Raw genomic sequence first — 25,122 nt, 5'->3', positions numbered from 1 at the left:
TTGCATTTAAATATTAGGATGACCATTAGCTCCAAAACTCAAGTGTAAAAACTGCCTTTGTATATTATAATAAACAATCATTATCTAGGATTACTACTTTTATTCTAGAGTGATGCTTCTGGAAAAATTCTAAATTTGTTTCTAAATAGCAGCAGTTTGTTCCTCTGGAGTGACAGATTTTATTACTGTAGCTCCTGATTAGGGAACATGGGAGTTCATCTACACCGTTAGATAAGAACAAGAGTTACCATCTTCTCTCCAAGTGTTGATACACTCACAAAAAATGCCCAATACATACTCAACATCTATTCTGTAAACTGTTACTTCTAGTGTCACCACAAAAGATCAGCAGTATCATTTCTTATTTCAAAATTTCTCTGAAATAAATTACAATGTTTACTCTTTCAAAAAGAAAGAGAATAATTTTTGCCAGTGCTGTTCATGAAGGGAGATTTAAAAGACACATATACACACAAGCGCACAAGTATATATATAATTTGCAAAAGTCAGAGGTGTAGCTTTTATAATATTAATAATATTTAATTTTTTAACTGTATTATTATAAATTATAATTAGTTGTAACAAAATAAATACAACATGTAAGTATTATTTTATTACTATCATTAACGGTCATTATTTGTGTCAGACACTGTGTTAAAAGACTAACATACATCACTTCCTTTAACCACCACCACTCTATGATATAAATATTATTTCTTATATATAAGTGTGGGTAAGTTGAAGTTTCAAGAAATTTAACTTGCTCAATGGCTCATTTCAAATAAGTTGAGTATGCTAGGAGTTGAAACCTGGTCCATATATTCCAAAACCCATGTTTTTAAGGCCTAGGCTAGGGAAGTATTAGTTTGCTATTTATTAAAATCTTTAAGTAGATGGATTATTTGATCAATGGGCTTAAAGTAAAAAAAAAAGAAAAAGAAAAATATTTTTTTTCAAAAGGAATTAATATCTTGTATAATTTTTCCTTATTGAATCTATTAGCAGTCTGTTGGTGATTTCTTTTCATATTATTTCCTAAAATAAAATGTTCCTATACTTAGAAAAATAATATTCCTATATAATATATCACTTTTTAGAACCATAAAAATAGTAATGTTTCAAAAGTAACAGTAGGGAGAAAGGGCTCATTTACATGTACTGGGTGGTCCTTCTTTATTTCTCCTTAGTCTAACAACACAGTTCTACCAGATCTTCACTGACCTCTACTGGAGGACTCCATTTCTTACAATTTCATTTACTGGTTTTTGTAGCTTTAAGTTTAAAGTATACAACTAATTATCAATAACAAAAACTTCTATGTTAAGCACACAGTGATTAAATTCTGTTAATCTTTTCTTAGAACTCAAAACTACAGTGATTTTGAAAATAAAAAAAAAGGGGAGTGAATACATTAGACTAAGAAAACATAGTAGAGAAAAAAGAAAACAAAAGTATTTCTATTTTGAATAACTGGTCACTGAAAAATAAATATTAACAGCTCAAGTTTGGCCCATCCTTTTTCTTCTTACCTCTGGTTGACTGGAAATATTCAAAATGAGAGCCCATAATTCTGCTCTCAGTGCTGTGGGGCTTCCTTGTCTGATATACTGTTGAGCAGCAGCACTGTCTTGTTCTGCTAGAACTGTCAAAAGTATAGAAAAATCTCATTAGAAAATTCATAATTTAAGAAATTACACTGAAATCCTTAATTAAAAATCTTTGATGAAGTTAACATTTCATCTTTATATCTAACATTACATCATGTCTTGACAACCTTCTTTTACTCTCTGAATTTTGATGTGGCCCTGTTTACAGCCCTATACATGTCAAGATTTAAATTCCCCCACCTCTTACCTAATCTGGTAAAAGTTTTTAATATAGGTATCTGGAAATCACTTTGCTTTAACCATAGCTCACATATTTATTTATTTATTTATTGGTGGGTGGCTCTGATTGTCTTCATTTTTTAAAAAATTTTATTTTTTCAGTGTTCCAGAATTCATTGTTTATGTATTCCATGCAATACGTGCCCTTTACAATACTCACCATCAGGCCCTCCCCACTCCCCACACTCCTCCCCTCCAAAATCCTGTTTGTTTCTCAAAGTCCGCAGTCTCTCATGGTTTGTCTCCCCTTCCGATTTCCCCCAACTCACTTCTCTCCTTCACCCAATGTCTTCTGTGTTATTCCTTATGCTCCACAAGTAAGTGAAACCATATGATACTTGACTGTCTCTGCTTGACTTATTTCACTCAGCATAATCTCCTCAAGTCCCATCCATGTTGATACAGAATTTGGGTATTCATCCTTTCTGATGGAGGCTTAATACTCCATTGTATATATGCACATACATAGTTAATCTTTGGATTCCATGATCAAGTAAAGTCATATTTACAAAAACTCAAATTTCTTATGCATATTCTCTAAGTCATGGATGCTCTAGTATTTGGAAGTAGTATGGTTTTGAAGTATTATGGTTAAGAATTATAAAGGTGATGAGCACTGGGTATTATATGCAACTAATGAATTGTTGAATACTCCGTCAGAAACCAATGATATATTATATGTTGGCTAATTGAACATAATAAAAAAAGGAATTATATAGGATGTAAGATATCTATTAGATGATTTCTTAGCTACCTGTCAAAAACAACAGAAAACAGAGATTTAAATAAAAAGAGGTAAAAAATAAAGGATCTGATAACATTTAAGAAGGCCAAAAACTATTTGTAAGCAGCCAAGTATACAAAATTAATACATTATCCTGCTTTCATTTTCATTTTTATTATCTTTAATGGAAATATCAGCTATTAGGTCTAGAAATAAAGGCCTTCTTAAACAAGCAAAACAAAAAAAAAGCAAAAAAAGATATTCCAGACAACTGCTGATATTTATCTAACATAATGTTTTCTTATTATTTTCTTCTTACTATTTTTTAAAAGATTTTATTTATTTATTCATTTGTCAGAGAGAGAGCGAGAGAGAGTGCACACACAAGCAGGCAGAGTGGCAGACAGAGGTGGAGAGAGAAGTGGGCTCCCAACTGAGAAAGGAGCCTGATATGGGACTTGATCCCAGGACCCTGGGATCATGTACCTGAGCCGAAGGCAGCAGCTTAACCATCTAAGCCACCCAGGTGTTCCTATTTTCTTCTTAAAAGGGAAAAAAAACTTATACCAAATGAAAATTACTTAACCTAAAGAAATAAAGGGATCATATAAAATAAAAAAAGCCAAGGCATATCCTTTAATTTGTAATTGTGTTTAATGCAAATGTCAAATATATGAAGGAAAAATGATGAAGTCTGGAATAAATATGATTTTGAAAACTGAACTAGTGAGTTTAGAATATGACAATACAATTGCTACAGAAGGTACTTGTGACACAAAGACTTATCTGCACTTTGTATTTCAAAAACAAAACAAAATTTATAAAAACAAGGAAAATAATCTTCAAAGGTGGGGAAAAATTATTCCCCAGAACAATAAGAGCTGCTTTGGTTATTAAGCCTTACCACTGTGAACAGTCATAGAGAAGCATGAAAGTTATAGTTTCTCCTGATGCAGGGGCATATTCCCATTAACACTAATGAGAAGTGTGTGAGCACATCAAAGAGAGCCTGCCTCTTTGATTTTAAAATGAAATTCTGTTGAATGGAATAAGCTAACATTCTTGAAGAATGTGTGTCTGCATTTATTATTTCCTTTTTAGTGAGCCATCTGTGTACTTCTTTATCTAACATTTATTGATGAAGTGAAAATGATGCATTTCTCCTCTTTATAAGGATTCCCATTATATTAACTACACAACTAAATATTACTCTTTTTAGATTTTTGACTTTTTAGAGATTGAATTTCAGTTGGAGGTACAGAATGCAGACATTTACTTCAGACTATTTCATTTTCAGAAAGTATAAATATAATCAAAATCTTACCTTTTTGCCCAATACGTACATGCTCATTTTCAAAAAGTTCTAAAAATGATAAAATAAAATTATTAGACACAAATATGATTAACCATGTTTAGAACAATATTAAGTATATTTTCCTGCTATTGATACTGTTTTAAAGCTAAATGGCTCTATGGAGAACTATAAGAATATATATCTTTATATGTAGAAAATCTTTTTTTAAAGTTGTTTAAAGTTTATGGAAATTAAAAATGAGTTAAGTACATCTAATCAGAAAAAAAGGTGATAACTAATTTTCCTTTGTTAAAATAAAATAGTATCTTTTCAGAACAGAAAAATGTCTACTCATCTTGACAGCTTCATTTGCAAAGCTCTACTTTTGCTCTCTAATCTGCCATGACAGCATAGCTAAAAAAAGCCTTAATGCTATTAAAGGTAAAATCCCACTATACAAATGCCATTTTAAAAGATTATATTGGAAAAACAAAGACTTACTTTAAAAGAAAAAAAGGTTTTATTTATTTATTCATTTTGAGAGAGATAGAGAGTGAGCAAGCAAGCGCAAGAGAGCAGGGGCAGGAGCAGGGGGAGGGGCGGGGAAGAGGGAGAGGGAGATCATGACCTGAGCCAAAGTCAAGAATCAGGTGCTTTAAAAAAAAAAAAGAATCAGGTGCTTAACCAACTGAGCCACCCAGGCACCCCAAAGATTTGCTTTTAAAGTACCAATCATAATGGGAAAAGACTCAATAAATGAGACCACATTAAAAAAGAAAAAACTTCTATTCATCAAAAGACACCTGGGTGCCTTAGTGGGTTAAAGCCTCTGCCTTTGGCTCAGGTCATGATGCCAGGATCCTGGGATCGAGCCCCACATCAGGCTCTCTGCTTAGCAGGGAGCCTGCTTCCTCCTTCTCTCTCTCTCTGCCTGCCTCTCTGCCTACTTGTGATCTCGATCTGTCAAATAAATATATAAAATCTTTAAAAACAAACAAAACAAAAGACACCATTGAGAGTGAAAAGGTAAGTCGCAGAGTGGGGAACTGTATCTGCAATGCATATACCTGACAAAGGACTTGTATCTAGAACATGTAAAGAACTCCTGGTAAAGACAGATGACTCTCTGACAAAATAGGCAAAACATGCGAACAGGTTATTTACAAACCCAAAGGACTACTAAAGTTATGAAAAGAGACTCAACCACATTAGTCATCCAAGAATGTAATTAAAACCATTATGAAATGCATACCCATCGCAATGATGAAATGGAAGACGGACAATTCTACATATAAAGAAAATGGAGTAAATGAACTTTTCATATAAAGGTGGTGGGACTGTAAATAGTGCAGCCACTTGGAAAACCAGAAGCACTTACTAACACAGAATGTATGCACACCCTAGGACAATTAGCAATCTGCTCTTGGGTATACACCTTAATGCATTCATATGTGCCCCAAGGGACATATACTAGAACATTCATGGTAATGCTGACTACTGGTAATAACCAAATAGAGAGAACAACTCAAATGACCATCAACAGTAGAAATCATCAACTGTATGATCCCATATCTACAAAGTAAAAAATAAGCAAAACTAACCTACAGTGTTAGAAGTCAGGATAGTTGTTACCCATGCGGGTTGCTGGAGTGTAGAATTGTACCTGGAGGCTTCTGGGATGCTGTTAATACTCTATCTCTTGATCTAGTCAAAGGTTTCACAAGTGTTTTCACTTCATAAAAATTCACTGATCTGTATACTTAGGATCTGTGTCCTTTTCAGTATGTATGCTATACTACTATAATGTTACTCAAAAATTAGAGGAAAAAAAAGATTATGCAACTATGAGAGGGAAAGATTTTAGCTCTTTTCCCCACCCCAGAGAAAATCAGTTTTTCCATTTTCTCTTTCTCTTTCTCCCCACCAGCTGAGAAAGGAGAAGCTGTTAATTGGATTTGTTAGATTCTACAACAATGATTAGTTTAGCTCTTCTAATGAATGGGATAACCATGTGTTAAAGGCCATGAACTTACATGTGACTGTCTGGGTAAGTATAGCCTGGGTCCCCTGGCAACCTGGTGACCATCTTGGCACTTGATTCCCTCCTCCCAATTTCTAGCAGTCCTACTTTGAGGAGTAGAGAATAAAAACAATTGCATCAACTAAAGAGACTATCAGCCTCCTCTAGCAGATGTAGTTGTTCCTTCCTCTGCTATATGTATGTATATAGGTAGGTATATGCATATATGCATATGTATGTATATAATAATATACATATGTATGTATATATGTAATGTATGTAATAACAGCAAATACCACACTGATTCTTATCTGAATCTTACTTTCCACTACCTCTTCACCAAGAGTAAATATTATGTCACACCTATGTGTTCACTAGTCTCTGGCCCTTAGAAGGGTCTCATATTTGTTGTGTTACAGTGAATCAAAAAAGATAGAACTGTATTCTAGATTAAGAAAATAACTGGGCTTTCTAAAGCATAGGTACTACAGGATCTAGAAAAATTTTAAGTAATTCTTAAGGGTTATTTCAAAAATGAAAAACATAAATATCATTCAAAGTTATATTATTATTATTTTCTTTTCCTTTTGTTATATGTACAGCTATCACTGGCCATGAACAGAAATACAAGGTCTCTGTCTTAGTCTGTTCAGATTACTACAATAAAACACTCACAGGGACACCTGGGTGGCTCAGTTGGTTAAGCAGCTGCCTTCAGCTCAGGTCATGATCCCAGTGTCCTGGGATCGAGTCCCACATCAGGCTCCTTGCTCAGCGGGGAGCCTGCTTCTCCCTCTGCCTCTGCCTACCATTCTGCCTGCCTGTGTTTGCTCTCTCCCCCCTTCTCTCTCTGATAAATAAATAAAATCTTTAAAAAAAAAAAAACACTCACAGACTGGGTTATAAACATGAGAAATTTATTTCTTACAGTTGTGGGGACTGGAAGTCCAAGATCAGGGCACTGGTATGGTTGGGTGTATGCCCTATTCTGGGTTGCAAACTGCTGACTTTTCTCTGCATCCTCACATGGTGGAAGGATCTCGAGAGATCTTTCACAAGGGCACTTATCTCATCCATGAGGGCACCACCCTCCTGACCAAATCATTTTCCTGAGGACCCACCTAATACCATCACTTTGGGGATTAGAACTCCAAAATATTTCAGGACAAAAACATCTAAACCACAGAAATATCTTATTCTGTGAGATATATGGTATCTTCTCATAAAATAAAAAGGACTATCAAAGGTCAGGAGGGGAGGCAGCATATAATGGCAGACTTTAAGGCAGACTGTTTAGTTTTGAATCTTGGTTCTAGCACTTACTAGCTTTGTGACTTTGCACAAGTTACTTAACATCTCCACTTCTTCAACTTTAAAATGGTAGTAAAACTTCTATCTCACATGATACTAGAAAATTAAAATTGTAATCAAGTATAACTATATACCACCAGAATGACTACAAAGAAAATGGCATACATTAAGCATTAGCAAGGATATGACAACTACTTCTACTCTCATACCTTGTTAGTGGAAGTGTAAGCTGGTATTACCATTTTTGAAAATTCTTTATTAATTATCTACCAAAGCTGAACGTATGCAAACTCCAGGAGAGAATAATTATCTTCCCAGGTATATACTTAACAGAGGTGTATACATATGTTCACCAAGAGAAACAAACTAGGATGTTCATAGTAGCCTTATTTGTAATAGCCCCAAACTTGAAACTTCCCAAATACTCATCAACAGTAGAATACTATAATGCAAAAAAATTGCTCACAAATACACACAATATGACTGAATCTCACAAACATAATGTGGAACAAGAGAAGTCAAACATCAAAGAATACACACTATATGTTTTCATTCATACAAAGTTCAAGAATTGGCAAAATTAATCTATTCTGCTAGAAATCAGAATAGTGGTTATCTTTGACAAAGGGAATAAAGATTGAAAGAGGATGGGGCTTCAGTTTATTGATCTGGGTGGTATTTTAATATGTGTGTCCACTTCATAAAAATTCAATGAGTCATTCTCTTACGATATATGTATTTTTCCTTTTTAATAAAAATATAATCTCTATATGTAACGTGGAGCTCAAACTCACAACCCAGAGATCAAGATTCACACTCTCCTCCAACTGAGTCAGGCAGATGCCCCTGTAATTGTCCATATGCATTATACATTAATAAAGTTTTTAAAATGGTAATAGAACACACCTTCTAGAGCTGCTGGGGTTAAAATTAGATAATACACGTGTAACATATAGTATGTACTCAATGACTTTATTGTATTTGTTATTGTTATTAATAATAAGAAACAGCCAACTTCTTTATTTTACAGAGAAAGAAACAAGTCCAGAAATGTAAAGTGACGTGCCCAAGTCACACAGCTAGCCAGTGGTGGAGGAAAGACCAGCACAATTCCACCACCATATAGACCTCCATATTTTAAGCCAATTTTTACTTCTTATTATAGCTAAATACCAATCTGGCCTTTTATGAAAATCACATTTATTTATGCACAAAAAAGAAAAGTTGCGGAAGTTTTCTATTGGGTTAATATTTAAAAGATACTAATTTTATAACCCAAGTTTATACAAGGTAGTTAATGTATACAAGTTAATGTATACAATTAACTTGGTGATACAAATAGTTATGAAGATAGATAGTAATAGCCAGTAAAGGAAAATATGAGTGCTGCCGATGACAATTTTGCCAACCAAACGATGTAAGTATTTTTTTTTTTTACAAGATTTTATTTATTTATTTGAGAGAGAATGAGTGAGAGAGAGCATGAGAGAGAAGAAGGTCAGAGGGAGAAGCAGACTCCCCAAGGAGCTGGGAGCCCAATGCGGGACTCGATCCTGGAAGTCCGGGATTATGACCTGAGCCGAAGGCAGTCGCTCAACCAACTGAGTCACCCAGGTGCCCAAATGATCTAAGTATGTTTAATGACTTTTCAAAATTAAAGACCTTCAAATTAAAAGATAAAATCTAGTTGAATTCTGATAATAAAAACATACAGAATTTTATTTAATAAATAACAGAAATCAAGGAGAAGCAAAAAGTATACTTGGTTTTCAGACATTAAAAAGTTACTAGATTAATTGGGAAATGACCAGATAAGACTTCAACTTGTTCTCATTTACCATTAATTATATGGTGTATAGGAGAAACACTCACCAGGAGGCACTTGTGTAGAATCATCTATACCTAGCTGTCCTGTAGTTAAGCCGAGTTCTACAAAGAATTCTTTCTGAAAAATAACATAGAATTAACATACATCTCAGACTTTGCTACACAATATTTAAAAAATCAGTCTCCTCCAAATATCAGCTTAGATAAAAATTACAATGTAAAATGAATCTTTGCTTCATTCAAGTATCTTAAAAAGAAGAGGTTTTTATTGAACTTTTCAAGAGTAATGCGTTAGTCAGAATTTTGCCTTTTTAAGTAATAGATTAATCAGTTAAGTAAGACATGATAATTATATTTTTTTAAAAAAAGATTTTATTTATTTATTTGACAGAGATAGAAACAGAAGAGATGGGAACACAAGCAGGTGGGAGAGGGAAAAGCAGGCTTCCCGCTGAGCAGGGAGCCCGATGTGGGGCTTGAGCCCAGGACCTCAGGATCATGACCCGAGCTGAAGGTAGACCCATAACAACTGAGCCACCCAGGCACCCTGATAATTATACTTTTGAGTAAAGATCTAGTAACATTCAAATCTTTCCTAACACACACACACACAGAGTATGTGTAAAACTCAGCAATTTTATTTTTTAAATTTTTTAAATTCCAAAATGATTCTCTACCTGTTTTTTATGGTACTATACTTTACTTCACCTTTAATCAACTAAACACTGCAAATATCTAAAACAACTTAAATTAATTTTTAAGTAAAATTAAACTACCAAGCATTCTGCTAAACTAAGAACAAATTAGATTTATTCTCCAGACTTCCTCCACTTATCTAGTAATGTCCAGGGAAAGTAAACATGTTTGTCTGTTATTTTTTAAATATACAACCACCTCATATTATTCACATTATGTTTATTCCTTAAGTAATTAAATATTTCTATTAATATTTGCCTCAGTGTTTTGTTATTATTCTAATTGCTAAAACCAAACTTCCTTCTCCTTTAAAAGATGAAATTAGTTTTAATCCTTCATAATTATGTATTATTATTTAAGTTACTGATTTATTTCTGCCCCTCATAAGACAGTTATCCAGCCTAACATGCATAGTCATTTTATTTTTGTATTGATTTTAAGTACTGATGTTATACTTCAATCTTTAACTAAATTTGAATTTATATATACTTTTAAAAAGCACTTCAATTTATTTATTTATTTAATTTTTTTAAAGATTTATTTATTTGTTTGACTGAGAGAGATCACAAGTAGAGAGGCAGGCAGAGAGAGAGAGAGAGAGAGAGAGAGCAGGCTCCCAGATCATGACCTGAGCCGAAGGCAGCGGCTTAACCCACTGAGCCACCCAGGTACCCCAGCACTTTAATTTATATTTCTAATTTTTAACAACTAAAGAGGAAAAGTCCTTCATACTACGGAAGGGACCTAGATCCAATAAACATGTCTATATAAGTTTTTGTAGCCACAATGGGGAAGAGAATTTTACTTATGCTAAGTCATGTTAAGGTGCAGAAACAGAACTCTGAACATTCATTTTCTATCTCACTGCTCTGTACTATTTTTCACTCAATAGCAGTAGACCTGCACCCCAATCTCAGATTGCCTTCAAAACTTACCGAAGATACTAGGCTTTCTGGGATGCTTTCCTTGAAATTCTGGGCTAACAGAAACAACTTTCTATGCTACATGTATCACCTTTTATAAACCTCTAGCAAAGAACAGAATCATATCATACTGAAATTATCTTCTTAATATCCATCTCCCAGAAACCCAAAGCTCCTGGAAGACAAGACTGTGTCTTACAAATATTTGTACCCCCAGTACTTAGCAGTGTGCTAAGTGACATATTGCAGAGGGACCCCATAAATATTGAGTCACCGTGCTGAGCTCTAGTTTTCAACCTGTTGCCTCATTGTGACTGAATTGGTAAATATAAATGAGCTGACAATTTCACTTTAGAGTTAAAAAATTTTAGTTTATTAAAAATGCCCTTTTAACATGGATGAGTTTACATAACACTGTGAACTAGGTTTGAAAGCCATCTATTATAGGATCATTTGACTCATTGAGCCTCAGTTCAATACTCACACACACAGACCAGGGTCTCAAATAAACTATGCATCATGGGGTCAGAACCATATCCCCAGGCCACATGACTCAAGGAAAGCGGGAACAACTAGCCCTAGTCACAGCAGGAAGAGAAGGACTAACCATACTCTTAGTGGGGACAGCCACAAGTTTTTTGAAAATTAGCCACAGGCTTTTGGTTCTTCAATAGCTAAGAACGAATCCATATCTACTCCAGGTCCCCCCAGACAGACAGAAGGCATAACTAGTCCCACTCACACACATACTAAACTTTTTCATACAGCAGCATCCTCTCCCTGCTTCTTTACCTAGCAAACTCCTTCAAACTAGTCCAAATGGCAGTACCTCTAAGAAGACCTCCCACCACTTTCAGCAGAAGAATCTGCCACTGCCTCTTCTGTATATTTTATATAAACTACTACAAACAGGTCTTCTAATACTAAAAAAATAACTTCTTAAAAATTAATTTTTAATTGATTATATTATATTTTTAACAGTAATTATATTTTTTATTATATTTTTATATTGATTATATTTGATTATATTTTTAACAGTAATGACGAACAGTTATATACTACTTACTAACTTTCAGGTACCAACTATATGTCTTATATTTTAGTTTCTTAGGTCTTTCATTAAAAAAAAAAAAAGTCCCACTTAACTGGGTGGCTTTAAACAGAAATTTATTCTCACAGTTCTAGAGGCTAGAATCAAGGTGTTAACAAGGCCATGCTCTCCCTGAAAACTCTAGGGGACATCTGTTCTAAGCCTTTCTCTTAGCTTCTGGTCTTGCTGGCAACTTTCAGTGTTCCTTGCCTTAGAGATGCCTAACTCCAATCTCTGCCTCTACTGTCTTTAGAAATTCTCCTTGTATGTCTCTCTTCTGTCTCTTCTCTTCTTATAAAAACACTGGTCATATTGGATTAGGGCTTACCATATTTCTGTAAGATATCATCTTAACTTGACTTATCTGCAGTGACCCTATTTCTAAATGAGGTTACATTCCCAAGTACTGAAGGTTAGGACTTCAACCTATCTTCTTGAGGGACACAATTCAACTCATACTTTACATCTTAACTTGATCTATATAATACTTCTATGATATGTTATTATCCTTCTTTACAAGTAAGAAAACTAAGGCTCAAGGAAACTTGCCCAAGGTCACATAGCCAGTGAAGGGAAGAGCAAAAATTTAAATCCCAATTAGGTGGCTTCAGAATCTAATCAATTCCACATACAGCAAATAGTTTAAGACATCAAATCAGCTAAAAACATGTAGCAACAAAATAGCAGTTCCTTATCTTATACATTCCTCTGCCATACATATATACACACGTGCACACACAATCATAACTGGCCACTACTCAGGGACAACTATTTACAGTTTTTTTTTCTGGTATTTACCTCCATATTTCAAGTAACACTTATTGCTACTTTTATCAGTTTCAAATATCTATTGACTTTTTGTTGTAAATAAGGATTTTAGCTCAGGTACATTCTCTTTTCCTCCATCATTCCAATATAATTACATATCAATTCTTTATTAAATCCATATTAAGAGTTTGTATTATGACTAAATATCCACTGCTGAGCCATGCAGTATGTGACAAATGTTTCTTTTTGTACTATTTTTTTGTATATGCAGCTCATAATTAAATCCTTTTTTCACATACATAATCTTCTCTAATCATTTATCTCTTCCTGTACCTCCAACAACTCTGAAAAGACCATCCACAATATAATTTTGCATGTGGTCAAACTTTTGTTACAAACACTCATCCTGGAACCCTCCCAGTTTGGAATCCCTGTGCTCTGGCCTTATGCACACCCTTTGCCCTGAAACTTCTTTTCACTCTCATTCTGGAAATTTTTCTTTTCTTAGGTTGGAACCCTGTTTCCTGGGTCCCCTACTTTGCTCTTTTTATGAACTTGCTTTGGAGGCTTTCTTCCAATAGGTCCCCTAATAAGAGTAAATATTTTAGATCACATACATCTGAAAACATCCACTCCAACCTCATATTTGTTTAACCGTTGGCTACATATAGAATTCTTGGCTTGAAATCATTTGGATTGTTAAAGGAATTACTTCGAAATCTCCTCACTTCCAGTTTTGCTGCTGAGAAGTCAGATGCCACTCTAATTCCTAACACTTTACATGTATTCTCCTTCTCTTCTATAAAATGTTTTTAGAGTCCTCTTTTCAGAGGCCTTTATATGGGTCTTCTTTCATTCATGGCATTGGAAAGTAGGTAGGCCTTTTCATTCATAGGATTCATTCATAGGAATCAGAGATTCCTATCTTTCAGATCTTGGGATTTTTTTTTTTTTTTAAGATTTTATTTATTTATTTACCAGAGCAAGCACGCGAGAGAGGCAAGCACAAGCAGGGGGAATGGCAGGCAGGGGAGAAGCAGGCTCCCCGCTGAGCAAGGAGCCTGATGTGGGGCTCAATTCCAGGACCTGGGATCATGACCTGAGCCCAAGGCAGCCGCTGAACTGACTGAGCCACCCAGGCACCCAGGTCTTGGCAATTTTAAGAATTCCCCTACCACTGTTTTCTTTTTCTGGAACTCCTATTAGTCAGATGTTAGTTCTTCTGGATTTATCATCTAGTTTAGAAAAAAAATCTTTTCCCTCTTATTTTCATCTCTTTGGCTTTTTGCTTTTGTTTTGTCTTCTGATAGAGATTTCTTCACCTTTGTTTTCAACTCTCCTACCATATTTTTGATTTCTAAATATTCTTTGTCATTCTCATGTTTTGTTTTGTTGTTTTAATGAAACTCTCTTCTTTTGCAATTCTTGTCTCATGAGTAGTTAACTTATCTGAGAATATTAATGGTTTAAGTCTCCTGTGGGGAAGAAATGTTTGACAGGCTAACTTCTTTGTCCATGTGAAGATGACCTTGGGTTTACCTTTACCCAGCACTGTTGCCCTGAAAATGTTCTGGATCTCACACACACCATATATACACACAGACACACAAATTATGGCAAGGAATGCTAGCTATTTTACTAACCAAAGGGCTTTACAAAAAAAAATATGACCCTTGATGGTAAATTACATTTGAAATGGGAGACTCTGAGTGGACTATAAAAATCTATTGGAAAACACAGACGTTAGCTGCCTGGTATGGTGTCCCTTGACAGGACTTGGAAGTTATGCTCATGTGCATTATAAGAAACAGTTCCTATCGTGTATGACTTCCCTATGTTGTGCCTATGTAACTGTCACTTCCAATTCCATGCATTTCTTGTCAGGGCTTGGAAGCAGCATAGCTGTGAGGACACCCAGCGAAGATCTGCGTGATATATAGACATGCTGTGTCTTCTGTCCTGTACTATTCTATAAATCTAAAGGAACCCGATGCCAGGTTATGACCTATTGTATCCTGTGAGTGTGAATGTAACTCCAAACCTAAAACAATCACTAGTGCTCATGATAAGTATTCATTCCCTAAACTGGCTATTTTTTTTCTTTCTTTCTCTCTTTTTTTGAGGGGGGAGGTGGTTTAATTTTGGTTTCTGCCTTTCAAATTGGAAGATTTCAAATAAATGTGGAGATCCTAGGCTGTTCAGTCATATTTAGGAATGAAGCAATTGACTGTAAGCTGTCTCAGCAAGGATGGGGCACAGGATGCAACAGAGGGAGAGAACTGGTCAGGCACAGTGATGGAGGTAGGGGATGAGGGTATTAGTTTCATCATTTGGTCAACTTTCACTTAATTTCTCCATTTTCAAAGCAGTGTCTCATTTGTGTAATGCTGTAAATCTGAAATCTCCGAATTCTTAGCCTTTCTAATTCTTTCTCTCTCATGAATATGTCTCTGGTCTCCTCTGGGGAAGAAGGAATCACCTGAATGAATATACAACGTGGTAGGAGTCTGGGGGTCTGCTCTCTCCTGATACAGACTTTCACGCAGTCTCATTTTCAACCCTATGGCTCAGCAACATGAGGTGTCTCCACTTCTTGAGTCTTTCCAAAGTTCTGTGGAGAAAATCATGTTGCTTCTTGTATCAGTCAAGTGTCCAGTAAGAAAATAGAAATCATACCAGAAATGTGAAAAGGGAAAAAAAGAATTAGCAAATGCAAAAAGAAACTATGACTTCTAGACTGATGAAGAGGGAACCAAGAAGGAACTAGGAACTCTGGAAAGGGTTCCCCCTGCCCTCAAGACTGAGATTCAGACTTTTTTTTTTTATGAAATGCTCACCATGGCAAGTTGTAGTTACCATCTGTTATACAAAGTTATTACACTTCTACTGACTATATTCTCTATACTGTACTTTACAGCCCGTGCTTTATTTATTTTGGTCTGGAAGTTTATACCTCTTAATCCCCTTCACCTATTTTGCCCATCTCCCCACCACTCCCCACTCTGACATCCACTAGAGTTTGTTCTCTATTTATTTCTGTTTTTTGTTTGTTTTCTTAGATTCCATGAGATTCAGTCTTCCTTTTTTAAAGATTTTTATTTATTTATTTGAGAGAGAGAAAGAGAACAAGTGGTGGGGAGAGGCAGAAGGAAAGGGAGAAGCAGGCTCCTGGCTGAGCAGGATCCCAGGACCCTGAGATCATGACCTGAGCAGAAGGCAGACACTTAACTGACTGAGTCACCCAGGAGTCCCAGATTCAGTCTTTTAAGGAGAGAGAATGGCTACCCCAGGAATGTGCATGGGGGTTTAGTGGGTGGGTGAAGAAACATGCCAGAGGGCACAATTTGGAGTTGGCTTCTCCATGCTGATCAGCTCCCTTCTGAACATAGGAGCCAGGAAGGGAAGCTCTTTTTTCCTGTTCAGTCTGCAGTCTCCCCTCCAGAACCATCTACTGCTAAAGCCCAACATCAAGCCAGTTAGCAGAAGAGGAATGTTTGTAAGATCTAGCTCTAGCATAATAAAGCAGAGCAAAACAAAGAGGTGGAATTAGAGCTGAAAGATAAACTGATTATTGCCATGCCTCTCATCTGTATCTCCCATCTTCTACAGTGAAGCATTTGGGCTTGACCTTCTTTCATGTTTAAGTCATTTTCCTACCAGCTCTCCAAAGGAATATATTAACAGAGTTATAAGCTGTTTCCTAGTTTCACCAATGATGGTATTTATAGTTCTGCGCTCCTTATTGCTTTGGGGTGATTAGCAGAAGAAGGAGTGATAATTTCTTAACTCCACCATCAGGAATTCTCTCCGCCTTTCTATAATTGCTCTATTTTAACACCAACTTCCTCACTAAAATGTGATAGTTTCCAGAAGAAAGACAAGCTCTACTTCATCTTCCCTTCCCTTTATCTCCCTCAGTACCTCATCTTGTTAAGCTTAATAAAGGTTGGTTGAATTGTTAAATGTAAATTGTTAAATGTTGAATTGGTTAAAATGTACATTCTTTAAAATTTTTAATAAAATTCACAACTTGTTTCAATGAGTTTTATTGCCATAGATCACACACCTGAATCCCAACAAGCTGTCTTATAAATCTATGCTGTTGATTAAAATGAGAAAAAAGCAAAAGTATTTATAGGCCCATGAAAGCTCATTTTTAGTCATACCAGCAAAGCAATTCACTGTCTATATAACATATTGACAATAAAAAAATAAACCTTTCACTTAATTTATTTAATAAGCAGTCTTGTTGCTTTAGATATATGATACAATAAATATTTTTCTAATGGCTGTCTTCTAAAATATGTAATATTTTGAAATGCCTATACTTACCAATTCAGGGATGTCTTTTACTTTCAGAGGTACTTGGATTAAGCCCAAATGGGTCCTGAAACTAAGAGAATCACCATTTTCATAATTTGGGTTGCGAAGATTAATTAACACCTTTAAAAACAAATCCAACAAAATTGGTTAGTTTCTTTATAGAATGTTTACACTTATAAAATTGGCAATAATATACTTGGTATATCGCCACAAAATTAAAAACTATTTGGGGTTATGCATATACTTTAATTACATTCTAAAAAACTATTCAATTGTGATGAAATGTTAAAATACCAGAAACATGCTTTAAATTTAATATTCCAACTGATGATCTACCATATGAAAGTCTAAAAAGTTAAGAATTTAGTTCGAATGAAAAACCTTTTATGCTAATAAAAAATAAAAATTGCTTGATTACAATATTTAACAAGGAAGGTGATAGAAAAATAAAAATTGCTTGATTGTAATATTTGCCAGATTTTAGGCTCAATTCTAGCCCTTTTAAAAAGAGCTATTCACAACATTTTTAGAGAGATAGGAGACTAAAAACTGCAGGGTATTGCCTCTAAACCAAATCCACAAGGAAAAAAAATTCAGAAGTCAAGCTAACAAGAAAGGCCATTTATATACTTCTCAAAATTATGCACAAAAAAACTTAGACATTTACATACCCTTTAATCTAGAAATACTACTTCTATAAATATGATTTTGGAAATAATTAAGATGTTTACAAAGATAGTGCAGAAAGAATGTTAATGAAGTAGTTTATAGCAGAAAAAAATGAAACAGCTTAAACATTCCATTAGAAGGAATTACTTAAATTATAGTTAATTGATAAAATAAAATACAATGTCATTTGCCTCAATTAATACAGGTAATGTAGGTAATGACATGAAAATATATTCACAATACATTCAGTTAAAAAATGTATAATAATGTAGTGGTTTTTGCTATGTGATGTTATTAAAAGTAATTTTTAAAAAATTTTCTTCTTATGTATGCTTTCTTATTTTTCCAACAACAACAATACAGTTTTGGGAAAGAATAATTATAATTAAGATATATTTTTAAATTGAAACTCTTGAGAAAAAAAATTTAAAAATCCAGTGCAATGACATAGATGGAATTAGAGTGTATGATGCTAAGTGAAATTAGTCAGAAAAAGACAAATACCATGAATTCACTCATATGCGGAATTTAAGAAACAAATGATCATAGGGAAAAAAGAGACACACCAAGAAACACAATCTTAAGTATAGAGAACAAACTGATGGTCACCAAAGGGGAAGCGGGTGGGGGACAGGCCAAATAGGGATTACAGATGCACTTGTGATGAGCACTAGGTGATGTATGGAAATTTGAATCACTATATTGTATACCCGAAACTAATATGACACTTTATATTAACTAACTGGAATTTAAATAAAAGCTTAAAAAATAAAAAGCATCCTGTGAAGGAGATTAGGTAACAGAAATGCTATTGTATCTGAGGAAGGGATAATGAACTGATAACTAATCACTGATGAAACAGAATGTGCGATAATGCCAAAACAGTTTCTTAAAATTGCAAACACTAAACTGAAACTAAAAATATCAATGTTATCTGTTAAAAAATATATATAGCAAAGAACCAATAGTCTGCTAAGTGCAGACTAATACAGAACAATACAATTTTAGCTTAATTACACAAGTAAGGGATTATACTACACAGGAACTTCACAAATGGATAGAAAAGAGAAAGAAATGATGAATATGAGGGAAAATAGAAAAGAGAAAATATTAGAAATGCAGAAAGTATAAGGATATAATTATAGAAAATTTTTTTTAGTTAAAGAAGCATCTCAGCATGAATAATCAGAGATCAATTCATCAATAGTCCTGAAAGAAACAGAATACTATGACTATTAAGAAGAAAACATAAAGATAACCATACAAAAACCACATGAACTTTTGGCTCTTAAGTGCTAGAAAGGGAAAGAGTTTGGGAGAAATCTTTAACAAGCCAAGAGAATTAAGGCAGTTTCTGATCAAACTAATTTCTCCTTAGAGTTACAAGGAGATTACAAGTGGAGAGTCTGGGTGGCTCAGTCAATTAAGTGTCCCACTCTTAATTTCAGCTCAGGTAATGATCTCAGGGGGTTGTGAGACTGAATTCCACTTTGGGCTCTGTGCTGAGCACTGAGCCTGTTTAAGACTCTCTCTCTCCCTCTCCCTCTGCCCCTTAAATCCCACCACCTCCCACTTGGTCTTTCTCTCTCTCTTAAAAAAAAAAAAAAAAGGAGACATCCTACAGTTGACTTTTAAACAACAGAGGTTGGAACTGTGTGGGTCCACTCAAATGCAGACTTTTTACAGTACTATAAATGTGTTTTCTTTACTTTATGATTTTAATATTTTCTTTCCTCTAGCATATTTTATTGCAAAATTAGAGTATATAACACCTATAACACATACAATATATGCTCATTGACTATTATGTTATCAGTAAAATTTCCAATCAACAGTAGACTATCAGTATTTAAGTTTCAGGGGAGTCAAAAGTTTTCTGTAGATTTTCAACTATGCAGAGGATCAGAATCCCTGGGTTGTTCAAGCATCAACCATATGCCATATGTTTTATGCTGGCAAACTAGTATCAGGGCAACAGTTCAGAAAAGAAATAAAAATAAATTGTGAAAGATTCATTAATTCTTTTACTCATTCATTCAACACCTATTTATTGAGCAACTATAGTGCTAAGCACTATTCTACCATAGCAGATGGTTTGTGGTAGCGCTATGCCTATCTCCAGGGACACCTAGATGTCCAATAATGACCCTTGGCCACGATGGGATTAAATATACTAACCAGTCATTTAAATTGTGCTATTTAATGTCCCTGGATACAGTCCATATCAGTTTACTTACATTGTTTCTTGAAAATACAGATAGCTCGTTTCACCTGATTTACCAGTGGGGCTATAAAAGACCCCTTGGGAAACTTGTGCCTCAACTACAAGGCCAGTGTATCTCACTTGTATCTTGACATTTCATAACCCAAAGACAAAGCATGTCCTGTGCAACTGAGGAAGAATCCTAGGAGCTCATCTGAAAGTTTGGATCTCTTTGTACTTGTATGTGCTTTCTTTCTCTTGCTGAAACAAAAACCTTCTATGGTTAAATCTTATGAAGTCTTGTGAGTCTCTTGGATTATCTGACTCTGTAATTGTTGCAGCAGTGCACAAAACAGAAAGAGAAGCTCCTGCCCTTGTGGATCTTCCATTTAATAGGAGAAGGCAGATAATAGGAGAAGGCAGAAAAAGACAATGTTATATAATGATAATGCTATGAAGAAAAACAAAGTAGTTAAAGGTTAAAGGGAGTTCCAAGCAGGAGGTACACGGAAGACTTTGCTGAAAAGGTGACATTTAAAGCAAAGAGATAAGGAGTTAAGGGAACATGCAAACAAACATATGGGGAAAAAGCACTGTGGGCAGAGAAAACAAGGAGCAAAGACCCTCAGATGGGAGGGAATCTGGGAGAAAGCAAGGAGGCTAAACTAGCTGGAGTAGAACAAATCAGGGAAAAGTTATAGGAGATGAACTCAGAGGTAATGGGGTACCAGATCAAATAGGATGTTTTAGACCACTGTCAGGACTTTGGCTTTTAAGTAGAATGCGATGGGAAGCCACTAGACACGAGAGGAGTGATTTATATGGAATGGTACTTAAAGGGCTTCCTCTGGGAACTGCACTGAGAAGAGATTCTGGGTGGGCAAGGGAGCAGGAAGACCAGTAGGAAGCCACTGCAGTGGTCCAGACAAGACACCTGAGCTTGGAACATGAAAGTAGGAGGGGTTGTCATAAGAAATGGGTGGATTCTGAATACATTTTGAAGGTAAAAGTAACAGGATTTGCTGATAGATTACATGTAAGGTATAAAAGAAAGAAGAGAGTCAAAGAAGGGTCATTAAAATAATTAATGAGTTCTAGCCGGCTACTATAGAGTTGCACTTAATGATCGATGTACCTATCAAACTTAACTAAGCTCATCTTCACTAACAAACCTGCTCCTCCTCCTGTATTCTTTCTCTCATGGGAAAGGTACCTCTGCCCAGCTACCCAATCTAGACACTTAAATCATCCTTACCTTTTATTTTTCTCATACTCCCCAAACCTAATCAGGTCCTAAATCCTCCTAAAAATCTCTTGCAAATCTGTTGAACTCTTTCCATTTCCAACACTGTTCTTTTGCAGCAGATCCTTTTCACGTCTTGCCTAGACTACTAAAACAGGAAAGGACTTAAAAAGGAAAAGATTCACTGAGCATCTGTATAAGCCAGGCAACAGGTTACCTGATTTATAGTTACTGTTTTTTTTAAAGATTTTATTTATTTATTTGACAGAGAGAGATCACAAGTAGGCAGAGAGGCAGGCAGAGAGAGATAGGAGGAAGCAGGCTCCCTGCTGAGCAGAGAGCCCAACGCGGGACTCGATCCCAGGACCCTGAGATCATGACCCAAGCCGAAGGCAGCGGCTTAACCCACTGAGCCACCCAGGTGCCCCTAATTATTGTTTTTTAATCAAAATCTTCCTAATTGATTTTCTTGCCTTTAATCTCTCCACATTCCAATATATTTTCCAAGAGCTACTTCCAAACACAAATCCGATCATGTCATTACACTGCTTCAATGAATCTAGGGCTTTATACATGGCAATTCCTCTGCCTGGAGATATTCTTATATCGTCATTTCTTCCTCTTTTACCCTCACTAATATACTTATATTGATCCAATATAACCTACCTCCAGAAAATCCTTTGGTGCATAAACAGGTCTGAAAAGGCTTAAATCTGGAATTAATAAAATATATTAGAACAAAATTTCAATTAATACAACACATGAATAGTTATTAATAAAAAATGTTAATGACTCTTTCATATGTTACAATCCAGCTAAATTAATTCAGACTTGCAGAGTATTGACAATTTGTCATTCATTGTCTTAAGTTTTGGGAACACAAAAATGAAAAGGCAGTCCCTTCCCTTAACAGCCTAAGATGACATATTCTGAAAGAAATTAAGAGACTCCCCTTCATAAATCTGTAATAAGTTTATAACTGAATTGAAAAAACAATGTCAATAGAACATAAAAGTTCTATATGAGAATTCTCCAAGTACATGGAACATAAATAATACATTCTTAGTGAATTCCTCTAGTTGTATTGAACTGTTCTCCCTTTTGAACTTATATAACACACTGCTCCTCTAGTAGGGTACTTATTTCTTGCCCAGTCTCCCACACTTATTTTTAAAGGAGTGGTGGTGGGACGCCTGGGTGGCTCAGTTGGTTAAGTGTCTGCCTTTGGCTCAGGTCATGATCCCAGGGTCCTGAGATTGAGTTCCACACTGAGCAAGGAGGCTGCATCTCTCTCTGCCTGCCATTCCCCGTACTTGTCTCCCTCTCTCTCTACCTCTCTCTGACAAATAAATAAATAAGATCTTTTAAAAAAATAAGGAAATAAAGGAGTGGTAAGCGATTATGTACATGTCTATCTATACAATTATATACATCTGTTTATCATAATAAATGAGAAGAGTTGTCACTCAAATGTTTATAAAATTGATTGACTCCATTTAACATTAAAATAAACCAAAATACTTAAAAACATTTAGAAGTCTCAAAACTTTTCACCATTTAACCTACCTTTAAAGCCTGAAAAATATTTACCTTAATTATGAGTCTAAGAAATCCACTGAAAGATTTAATCTACTTTTCTATAAAGATGTTTTCAAATGATGCTTTAAAAAAGGATAACTTATTTAAATACTCTCGAAATAATGCAAAACATTGGTCAAAGTTAGGAATTTTTAAACTGCAAAGTAGAAGTTTAAGCAATAAAAGTAGAGGACAGTAATTAGCAGGGAAGGAAAATTGCTATCTTTCCAAAAGAATTGTTAACATTGTTATTTTGGAACCAGAATTAAGAGCGCAATTTGTTTCCTACTACCACATTTTGAAAAAAGTTGTTCATATACCTGGTTCATCAGTTCCCATTTCATTCCATTTATTGAGAAGTTCTTTCTGTTCTCCAACTGGCCTCTAAAAAAGGTAATTTTAAAATTGGTTTCATTTTGTGAAGTTTAGCAATGCAGCTGAAAAATAAGAACCAATAACTTACCGAAAAGTTTGAATAAGCTACCATAACGTAAGAAAAAAATAATTTTACTACATACAGAGAACTTTTGTTGGAATTACTCTTAAATTACTGTTATTTAACTATTATATCTAGTCTGAATGCCTCAGGTGGAACGTGATACTAATGAGCCCCCCAAAAAGAAGGTAAATGATCTCTACTGGACAGTAAATTTCACAAAGAAATACTGCTCCTCAGCCACATACTTCATCTCTTACCCCATCTAGCAACCTCAGAAAGGCATCGTAAGGGGGACTGGCAAAGACCGTGTGACTCCGAGTCAGTAGCATCATCTTCCTATACGAAAGACTGTATATTGCCCAATACTATATACTTCGACTTTATATCAAGAACTTTATAGTTCTCCATATAAATTTATCTGCTTTTTACACCATCCTTCTGGTGCCTTCAGTGACTTGTCCTTGGGTATTACCCAAAGTTCATCCACTATATCCTGTCCCACACAAGGAATAAATAGCAGGTAGGGAGAATAAAGTGAAGAGAAACTTGTGTTTTCCTATTCAGGAGCCGTCAGAAAGAATCTTGAGCATTCCTCAAGTGGCTTTTCTTTTCTTCTTTATCTCTCCCCACTCAAAACCCATAGTGACATGTAGGCAGCCACGGACCCAGCTAGAGGCGAGGGATCAAACCAGGCCCTGACTCGTGCCTCCTGAATATCAGTTGAGTTGCGCTGGAGAAAGAAGAGCCTGAGCTATGGACCCTAAGACTCGCTGGCGTGACTGCCTGCATGTATTAAGAGGCAAAACTGGGTTGCACATTTAACTGTTACAAGATTACCCAGTACTTGCACGGATTATAAATTGCACCATTGTAAGCTCGTGAATTGCTCGTTAAAGATTAGCTAAGTAGACAAAAGTTACTGGCGTCAGAAAATCCACTACCAGTGCTTGGGAAATGGGTATCGTAAAAGCTTAAGGGGTTTCATGTGAATGTTACGTGTGTATAAAGAATCAACCGAAAATAGATACTTCCTTATAATTGTTTCTGTTAGCTATATAATGCCTCACAGCCTTGAATAAAATTGGCACTGCTTGGATATCAACCACTGTGTCCCTCCTGTCCTCATTTCTTTACAAGTCTTATTCTCTCCGCATTCTCTTACTCGACCCTGCTCGTGTCGTGGCACCGGCCGCGACAGTGACAGATAAATGTTGAGAATTAGATCTAATAGTCCTATTATTAGAACTAAATAGTTCAACAGAGAGATGACAAATCATCATTTCATTCTCTATGTTAATACTGAAAGATGGTACCATACTGGCTATTACAAGATAATAGTATGCCTCAACCCCATCTCCAATTAAAAAAATATGGTTATTGTGCTAATTACTCAAATGTAAGGAGACCAAAGGTAAGTAAAATTCTTAAAGACCATTTATAATACTTATAACCTTTATAGCCAGATTTCTAAATAATCTATACGTAGATTATATATTGTATTTTTATTTATTCTCAAGATATGTTCATTACGAAAAGCATTACAATATATGTAATAGAAATCTATATAGAATATACCCACGTAAGTGGCCTTTTACAGAATTTTGTTTCACTATAAACTGGTATACTGGTTAAAAAAAAACAACTGCCTAACAGTTACAACTTCATGGTACTCCTAGTATTTGATTCACAATAAAATACTTAAATGTTAAAATTACCTTTCGTGCCAATGGGATACTCAGTTCAGTGCACATGCTATTTAAACTCTTCAAAATTCTTTTTTCCCAACTTCCCTGAAATATAAAAAAATAACTTATTATTGTTTCTGGTTAATAATACCAAAACTAATTTTTTTTAAAAATTAAAGCTATTATGAGTTATATAGAAATGGTGAGGTTGGTTGAGATTGGTTAACTTCATTCATTAGTTCACTCAATAAATATTGATTACTGCCTACTAATGTGCCAGATACTACCCTTAGTGCTGTGAACTAAGCCATGAACAGAAGGTCTCAGTCTTCATAAAACTTATGTTCTAGGGGGAAGGTTGGCAATGGGGTTAGGAAAAAAAAAAAATCAACAACTCATATTATAAGAAAAAATAGCAGGTAATAAAAAGGTAAATTACTTTT

The 25,122-nt window shown here is 35.1% G+C and overlaps 1 protein-coding gene across 8 annotated transcripts in view; it reads right to left on the bottom strand.

Moving 5' to 3' along the window:
- The window catches only part of TBC1D19 (TBC1 domain family member 19), a 167,557-nt gene that overhangs the window by 82,817 nt on the left and 59,618 nt on the right, over positions 1-25,122 (bottom strand). For all 8 annotated transcript variants that reach the window (XM_045076235.1, XM_013061521.2, XM_004762651.3 and 5 more), the window contains 7 exons: positions 24,710-24,784; positions 22,876-22,939; positions 21,644-21,690; positions 16,872-16,982; positions 9,108-9,180; positions 3,935-3,973; positions 1,530-1,642 (listed from right to left, as the gene is read on the bottom strand). In XM_045076235.1, coding sequence (XP_044932170.1) covers positions 1,530-1,642; positions 3,935-3,973; positions 9,108-9,180; positions 16,872-16,982; positions 21,644-21,690; positions 22,876-22,939; positions 24,710-24,784 — 522 coding nt within the window. The remainder of the gene's footprint in view (positions 1-1,529; positions 1,643-3,934; positions 3,974-9,107; positions 9,181-16,871; positions 16,983-21,643; positions 21,691-22,875; positions 22,940-24,709; positions 24,785-25,122) is intronic.

Source organism: Mustela putorius, unplaced genomic scaffold (genome assembly GCF_011764305.1).
Source record: "Mustela putorius furo isolate JIRA1106 unplaced genomic scaffold, ASM1176430v1.1 tig00000083_pilon_pilon_pilon, whole genome shotgun sequence".
Classification (NCBI taxonomy): domain Eukaryota; kingdom Metazoa; phylum Chordata; class Mammalia; order Carnivora; family Mustelidae; genus Mustela; species Mustela putorius.
This window is presented reverse-complemented; position numbering and strand designations above follow the sequence as displayed.